Here is an 8,637-nt window from a genome sequence, read left to right as displayed (position 1 = left end):
CGAGAGAGAGAACGAGTGTCACACACAGAGACAGAGAGACAAACCGAGAACGAGAGAGAGAGCGAGAGAGAGAGAGAGAGAGAGAGCTCTGACAAGGACACAGGACACGAAAAAAAACGAAAAAATACATCGTCTCTCTTTTCACGGAACAAGAAGAACGACAGATCGAAACCGGTTGAGGACGCCACCATGAAGTCGAGCCAGGAGCGCGGCAACGAGTGCCTGCCGCCCAAGAAGCGGGAGCTGCTGGTGCTGGAGGAGCGGGCGCTGGCGGCCGTCGGGGAGAGCCAGCGGGGCGAGAACCTGGCGTGGCTGGCCAGCGTGGCCAGCATGGCCTCCATGGCGCCGGTGGGGGTCAGCCAGAGCAACAGCGGCGGGAACGGGAACGGGAACGGGAACGGCACGGTGGAGTCGCCGAGCCCGTCGCACGAGATCCTGTCCATGGTGACCGAGTTCCACCCGTCGCTGTCGACGCCGTCGTCGTCGTCTTCGTTGTCCTTCTCGTCGACCTCTTCGGCGTACACCTTCTCTTCGTCCACCGCGACCGTGTCCAGAGGAGCCGGTCAGCCCACCGTCCTCTCCACCGGACTGGCCCAGCCGGCCGGGACCGTCCAGTACGCCCCGCTGCCCCCCAACCTGCAGCTCATCGGGCCCTACACGGGCTACATCTCCTCCCAGGTGCTGCCCTCGGCCCCCAGCCCCGCCGGACAGCACCCGCGCCCTCAGGCCGAGACCTACGTCACGGCGGTCGTCTCCCAGGCCTCCAACGGAGACCACCAACACCACCAACACCACCACCACCACCACCCGCAGCATCATCAGCAGCAGCAGCAGCATCAGCCAGGCCTGGGGGCGGCGACGCTGGCCGTGTCCGGCGGGGTGACCTCCCCTGTCCCCCAGCTCACCCAGCCCTCCGCCCAGTGCATCCAGCTGGACGGCTCCTCCCTGGGGGTGTCCGTGACCTCGCCGACCGGCCAGCTGCCGCTGCACCTGCACCCCCACAACGCCACGGTGCTCACGCCCCACACGCTGACCCTGGGCACCTCCCAGCTGCTGGTGCACTACGCCGACGCGCCCCAGGCCAAGATGGCCGACGGCGGGCAGACCCGGGAGCTCTACAACGGGGAGATCGTGGAGACGAGCGGCGCGGGCAGGCACGGTGGCGGCGGCGGCGGCGTGCTCAAGGTGGCGACGATGCCGCACGACAGCGACCAGCGGGCGCAAGCCCACAGCATGAGCCTGGCGGCCCGCACCCAGGTGCTGCTGCCCGCCGAGTACCAGGACGGCAGCGGGCTTCACACCTCCCTCATGCTGGTGCCCAGCAGCGCCGCCGACCTCCAGCGCAGCCTGGGCAAGGACCTGTCCGGCCTGCCCCGCGCCGAGAAAGGGGGCATCTGCCTGGGCAAGCCCATCTCGCGGGACTCCCGGGACTCGCGGGGCTCCACGCTCTCGCTGTCGTCCCTGGAGAGCCTGGCGTCGCCGGCGCCCACCCTGTCGCCCCACGCCCTCCTCCAGACCACGCACGCCAGCACGCAGGAGATGGCGGCGGCGGGCATCTACTCGGCCACGCCGCTGCCCATCATCGGCTACATCTCGGGCGGGCCGTCGCCGCAGCAGCATCACCACGCCGGCGGCTACCACGGCAACCTGACGCAGCACCTGCTCATCTCGGGCAGCCCGTCGCTGCTGATCCCCGTGAGCGCCGGTGGGCCGCTGCCGGGCGAGAGCGAGCAGCACGCCCCGCCCCCCCGCATGGTGGCCTCCGCCCCGTCCGCCGTCGTCACCGTCTCCTCCAGCAACCACCAGGTGTCCATGGCCCATCAGCAGCAGGCAACCTCTCTGGCCACCGCCGGCCACGCCTACGTCAGCCCGATCCCCATCGCCGCCACCGCCCTCCCCGACCCCCGCTCCGTGCTCTCCGACGCCCAGCAGAACCACCACCTGGTGCAGGTGTCCCCGCAGCAGGCCCACGTCGTCCAGCTGCCCCCGCAGCAGCCGCAGACCGCCACCGCCACGGCCACCGCCGCCCCAGCCTCCCCGACATCAGCCTCTCTGCCGCCCTACTTCATGCGCGGCTCCATCATCCAGCTGGCCGACGGCGAGCTGAAGCGCGTGGAGGAGCTCAAGACGGAGGACTTCATCCAGAGCGCCGAGGTCAGCGGCGACCTCAAGATCGACTCGAGCACCGTGGAGCGCATCGACTGCAGCCAGACGCCCGACGTGGTCATCATCCAGTTCTCCGTCGGGGAGCACAAGGCACAGGTGAGAACGGGCCTCTCTCGTGCCTGCATATATATTTTGCATATATTTTTTCGTAATATATTTTTTATTATATTTTGGAAGCCATAAAAGCCCAGTAAAAACGTGTCATCTTGTTAATGATGATTTTTCTAACCAAAGTTGACCAGTGTTTTAAAACCAGATGTTCTCCATAAATGCTATTGCTGTCCAAATAACAGTCTTTATAGTATACGCTGTTCATCCATCCAGCTGTTTTTGCACTCTCTGATCAGCTGTTCTCTATTTGGGAGCACACTGGCGTGCTAAGCAGCTATTATGTACAAAGTTAATTCACCCTGGCTAATCTTTTGCTGATTCCATTACGATGTGTCCCCCCAAGGTGGTAGCCCAACAATGCTCCATTCACTTGCTAATGCTGATCTTGCTTGTCCTCAGGTGAGAGTGGAGGTCCTGGTCGAGTACCCGTTCTTTGTTTTTGGGCAGGGCTGGTCCTCCTGCAGCCCCGACAAAACCACCCAGCTCTTGGAGCTCTCCTGTGCCAAGCTCTCGGTGGGCGACGTCTGCATCTCCCTCACCCTCCGGAGCGTGAGGAACGGCTCGCTGAGGAAAGAGCCCGCCGCAGAGCCCGTGGGCATCAACGCCGCCAACGCAGCCAAACCAGCCAAGGTCGGGGGACCACCCAGAGATCACGAGGCCCCGCGCGAGGGCCTGGCCAACGGGCCGAGGCTCGTCGGTCAGCGCGCCCCTGGAGGAGACCCCGCGGCCGGAGGCGGGGAGCAGCAGCAGCAGCACGTTAGGACGATCCAGATTCACCAGACACTCGTGGAGAACGGCAGGCGGGGGGAGCCCAAGGCGGCGGGCGTGCCCCAGGAGTCCGGCGGGGGGGCCCCGGAGAGGCCGGCGGCCAGCCGCAAGAGGCGGTGGTCGGCGCCCGAGAACCGGGAGGCCGAGCGACTGTATGAGGAGACGCCTCCCACGGCCACGCTCCCCAAACTTGCTTTCATTCCTCAGGAGGTCAAAATCAGCATCGAGGGCAGGTCAAGTACTGGTCGTTGAAAAGGCTCTTGCTTGTGGTGAGCAGAGGGACAATGGAAAGAGCGTAAAAAAAAAAAAAAATGAAGTTCTTTGTGTTTGTGATTAATATACACTTTAAAAAAAAGACATATATGAATATATATATTTTTCCTTCCTATCCTGATTACTGTAACTTTTGCTCAATTTACACAGTATTTACTTCTTCTGACTGTTGCTTCGTTTTGTAACCACACGTAGACCTCCTTTGAAGTGAGTGGCACAGGGAGTCGGATAGTCGTCGGGGACAGAAGTACAGTTGGCATGGAGAAAACCGGTGCACACTACTGCATTTAGCACTGGACGCTGATGTCCAGTCACAGTTTTGTCATGAATGTGTATTCCCCATCCCCCCCTCTATGCCATTCCACAGGCTAGGGAGGAGAGAGGCTGGTTCCAACCTGTTAAGTCGCTGCTCCATTCCCTCCGGCCTCGCTGTTTCCCCATGGATATATATGGCTAACATGCTACCTAGCAATGCAGCATTCACATTGGCTCTCTACATACATAACAGAAATAGGTCTTTTGTGGATGGATCTGGTGAGGGAGCATGCTAACTAGCAAGACAGCCATATAGCAAGGCATAGCGTTTTGTTTTTCAAGATATGAGCTGGGGGGACATAAAAGGAGCAATAACTTCAAGTTTTAAAGTTTTAACCAGAGGGTCAGTAAAGCGCAGTAAACATTATAGGTGGCTATTTCTAAGGTAGAATGTTTAAGAGAAGTAATATTTGCGTCAGACCAGTCCAATAGCAGATGCCGACCTTGTGCACAGGGAACAAAAGCCTCATTTTGACTCAACCAGTGCCCGGCTGTTCAGAAAACGTGTACACTCTGTTTAGTAGCACTTTACCCAACACAAAGCATACTTGCAGATGGAAAACACCCACCTCTGTTTTGTTTCCATGGCAACAGGGTGTGTTAGTTGAGAATTGCATATGATGTCAGCACCACTCTGTCTATTTCAGCCTGTCCTGTGTGACCTCAGAATCCTTGCATACAGTTTATGCTCGTTTCGTTATAGTGGATGCTGTACTTGAGCAAAACTACTTAGCCTATAACTCATATTTCAGCAGAGCAGAAATAGCAGGTGCAACTTACTTGACTTAACTTGCAGGTCCAAGAGAAGTTTTCTTTTTGTTTTGGTGGGAGTGTGGATTACATATAGGTGTAATGTGTAAGTCAAACATGAATGTAAGGTGCTGTCCATTCCAGTTTCTGAATACATGACCTCACTGCTATGCCTGTCCTCGCGAGTCGTAACACTTGTCTGTGGGAAATGAATTCAAAAGCTCTCTCTCTCTCGAGTAACTTTAACATATTTCAGCAGTAAGAGGGGCACATTGGCAGCGACTGGAATGCAGCAATGACAGTAAAAAAGCCTATGGATGAGATCCGTTTCCACTAATCACAGGCTTTCTGTCCTTGGGGAATATGAGCACAATATACAGCTCCAAAGAGAAGGTTTAAATGGATGACCACAGCATGGACAAACATGAGGACATGCCCAACACGCACCAAGTCTATACTCAGAACCTCCCTCTTCAGCTGTGAACCAAGCTTTAGCCGGAAGTCAGACAGATTCTCAAAGGGAAACGAAATGGTAAATAGCTCTAAACAAATCAGGGTGAGCATTATCAAACTTAAGTAACCATACAAAAAACACATTTTTTTTTTTTTTTAAACTTGTATAGTATTGTCTTGTATAGTTCAAAGATGTTGGATGGATCTATAATGTGGTTTAGGGGTGCTTTTGAACCAAAAGCTGGCATTCACACACTCAAGTAGTATCTTGTTCCATGTTCAAGACAGCTCCCCACAAAAAAAAACAAAAAAAACTGAATGCAGTAGCTAGCCCTTCTCTATGGTCAACAAGCAAAAAATATTCAAAGGAATGCCATCAATAAACTCTTCAAAATGTAGCCTACAACAAGTTTGTGGAGTACATTTTGAATTCCGATAACAAAAATGGCATGAAATACTTTCTTCTCAGACTTGCACACACAAATATATACATATGTGTGTGTATAATTTTGTAGATTTTTTTTGCCGTCCACAACCTCTGGCAACAGATGCATATTCATCATGCTCTGCACAGATTCTGACTAAACTAGTCTTTGAGTCTTGTTTGGGAACACAGCCCATCTGTGAGCGTAGTGTGTGTGTGTGTGTGTGTGTGTGTGTGTGTGTGTGTGTGTGTGTGTGTGTGTGTGTGTGTGTGTGTGTGTGTGTGTGTGTGTGTGTGTGTGTGTGTGTACTGTGTGTGTGTACTGTGTGTGCTGTGTGATTACTGTGTTGGATCTTGATTCCTTATAGAGAGAGAGAGAGAGAGAGAGAGAGAGGCTTGTTTGCAGAGCTGACAGATGTTGGTGTGATGCGATATAGACACACCATGGATTGTGTCTGTGAACCTAATGTATTTAAGGATCTCATTATGGCTGCATAAGTGGATGTCCATAAATCAGTGTCCCCAGCCCCATGACACCACAGGCAAAGTGAGCATTTATGAAACCTGCCCCTATACGCCTCCTTCTTCTCACCTTTGTGACGGTACTCCGCAAGTCATTGGACTGACAATGCATAGCCCGTTGGTGTCCCTATGGTATCGTTTGTACTGAAAGCATTGCAGATAGACAAGAAATTAGTCCCCCCCACCGCTTATGAACATCCAACTGCTCTGTAGTACATGTTTTAAATGTACAATTGTGCAATAATATGCTTGGTGTGATACAGTCTGGTTCATCACCGGTCCCGCGTTGTATATGAGCATGAATGACCCATTTTTGACGTCGTTCTCTTGAATTTTGCGATTTGCACATCTAGTTTTGAGGAAATGTGTAGAGTCTGCAGTGTAGCCTGTATCACTATCTCAGACTGTGAGCTCAGTGTTAGCCATTAGCATTTGGGTCTAACTGAGGTGTTCGCCATTGTAGCGCTTATTTAACCATGTGTCCGATCATCTGCTCTCATTTATTCGTCATACAGTAAGTTTGTTAGTGTAAAGTGTGTAACTAAAATCCAAACTTTAGATCAAACTCAGGGGTGGTGTGTGTGTGTGTGTGTGTGTGTGTGTGTGTGAGTGTGTGTGTGTGTGTGTGTGTGTGTGTGTGTGTGTGTGTGTGTGTGTGTGTGTGTGTGTGAGTGTGAGTGTAAGTGTGAGTGTGTCTGTGTCTGTGTGTGTGTGTGTGTGTGTGTGTGTGTGTGTGTGTAGGTGAGTGTTAGAGAGAGAGAGAAAGAGAGAGAGAGAGAGAGAAAGAGAAAGAGAGAGCATTTGTGTTCCTGATATATTCTCCCATGTTCAATTCAGCCATTGGTTCGACAAGGTCCACAGCTGGATATTTTTTAGAAAGCAAGTTAAAGGCAACACAATTGCCTATTACCATGGGGACCATGCTAAATTGCACATGCAATCCTTTCTTGACTAAATAGTGATGATTATTATGCACTTTCATAATCGGAAACAGTCTCCTGTGGATTTGGAGGCTTTGCCATTTCCTAATCACCTGTTTATTGTCAGATGAATACAGAGTGTTTGTGTGTGTGTGTGTGTGTGTGCAGTGCACAAGGTATAGAGAAATAGAGAGAGAGAGAGAGAGAGAGAGAGAATGATAGAATGAGAAAAAGAGAAGGATATAGAATGAGAAAAAGTTTGAGAATGGCCAACCAAATCAGGATACATCCTTCTGATTTTTTTTTTTTTTTTTGGATTTTTTTTAAGGAAGAGTGAACTACATTCCCACTGACAAAGAAAATGACTCCGTCGCCATATCAGTTGTTCAGCGGAGCACTTTTTTGTCTCGGTGTTTGACTACGGAAGCACAGGTGTGTCTTTCAATCATGTGTCCTTGTTTAAAAAGCTGGTGGTGACATTGTCAGTAGCATTATTCATTGCTTTTGATAGTACTCTGGTAGTCGATCTACTTACATGTTGTACATGTACATGTTACCCTGCTCTGTCCTTTGCTGATACAGCAACACAAATGAAGTGTGGTGTGTGGTGTGTTTGTCGGGTGTGTGGAATGGAAGGCTGGTTTTGTCATTTCCCAGCATCCCTTGCTGTGTCACAGGACCGTCACTGAACTGTTCATGGCAAACTGACACTCTTCACAAGCTCAGGCTGACTGGCCTACTGACTGTTGCATCGATTATTATTATTAATAATATTATTATCATATGGGCATAGTAATAATATTAATATCAATAATATGAATGTTATTACATTGTACAGGGCCTGAAAGATATCTGAGTAATGATTTTTTTTTTTTTTAAATCATGAAACATATATCACTTCAATAAAGTTTGAACTAACATGAGAATCAGTGCAATCCCTCCCTAAGATACAAAAAAGGTCTTGATAATACTCTCTTTCCCAGAATTCTTTTTTGTACTGGGGAATATGGACAGCATGAATTCACCCAAAGCAGTGTTGGGGAGCTCCTAGTGGCCATGAGGTGAAATGACACTTTCCTTTGTTCCCAGAGTTGCGGGATCTGTTCAGACACATTGATATTGCAGTCTACATTTTGAATATGCAGTTGCCAAGCCCTGGCCTCAATAGAATTCAAGAAGATGGGAATTGCCATTTTGGGTTTGAAGGGAGGATATATATTTACGTGTGATTAATTTACGTGTGAATGCCCCAAATTCTGAATGTTGTATCTGTTCTTAATCTCTTTATACCCCCAATAATTATAGAAAAGAGTGGTGAATATATCTTCATGAGAGACTTTGTGACCCTCTGTTTTCTAATTGTGGGGTGTCTACGTGTAAAAAGCACTCAAGTCTGTTCAGTGGAATTAATGGTCCTTTCTTTGGTGGTGCTTGCATTTTTTTCTAGTTAGAGATACTTTAATTTTAATAAATTTGATTTGAAAACACAAGCTTTGAAGTGTCTTTTTGATGCGGTATGATTGATTATTTATAAACTAAGCCAGCCAAACATATTTGTTTTCTTCACTTCGTGATTAAAAAGTCACATCACACAGCGACACAACTATACTGTCTAATAGCGTAATAACATCATAATTACGTTTGTATTGTCCACTGGTCAACACAATTGAGATCATGAGGCCATGTTAGTTTACTGAATACACAGCCATGACATGGACATTCTACGTCTCTTTAGCCAGTTTCTTGTGATAAGCATTTTTTGATAAGCATTTCTTTGACAGACATTTTTAGACACAGACATTACACTAATTGTGCTTCTGCATGTCATAATGTGGCATTCATGATATGAGGGGCTACTTCCCTCCCACACTGTTCTTCTTCTGATGTCTTGTGTCCAAGGAGACCAGATAGTGAGTGTCTGATGGCCGGTGTTCT

At 50.1% G+C, this 8,637-nt stretch overlaps 1 protein-coding gene across 3 annotated transcripts in view; it reads left to right on the top strand.

The window, feature by feature from the left end:
- The window catches only part of atxn1b (ataxin 1b), a 19,874-nt gene extending 11,682 nt beyond the window's left edge, over positions 1 to 8,192 (top strand). For all 3 annotated transcript variants that reach the window (XM_062538724.1, XM_062538723.1, XM_062538726.1), the window contains exons 2-3: positions 1 to 2,262; positions 2,677 to 8,192. The exon at positions 1 to 2,262 is cut by the window's left edge and continues 172 nt beyond it. In XM_062538724.1, coding sequence (XP_062394708.1) covers positions 190 to 2,262; positions 2,677 to 3,297 — 2,694 coding nt within the window. In that variant the 5' untranslated portion in view covers positions 1 to 189 and the 3' untranslated portion in view covers positions 3,298 to 8,192. The remainder of the gene's footprint in view (positions 2,263 to 2,676) is intronic.
- Positions 8,193 to 8,637: the final 445 nt, after the last annotated feature.

This window comes from Sardina pilchardus, chromosome 6 (assembly GCF_963854185.1).
Source record: "Sardina pilchardus chromosome 6, fSarPil1.1, whole genome shotgun sequence".
NCBI lineage: Eukaryota > Metazoa > Chordata > Actinopteri > Clupeiformes > Clupeidae > Sardina > Sardina pilchardus.
The sequence above is the reverse complement of the archived record's forward strand: the minus strand, read 5'-3'. Positions and strand labels throughout refer to the sequence as shown.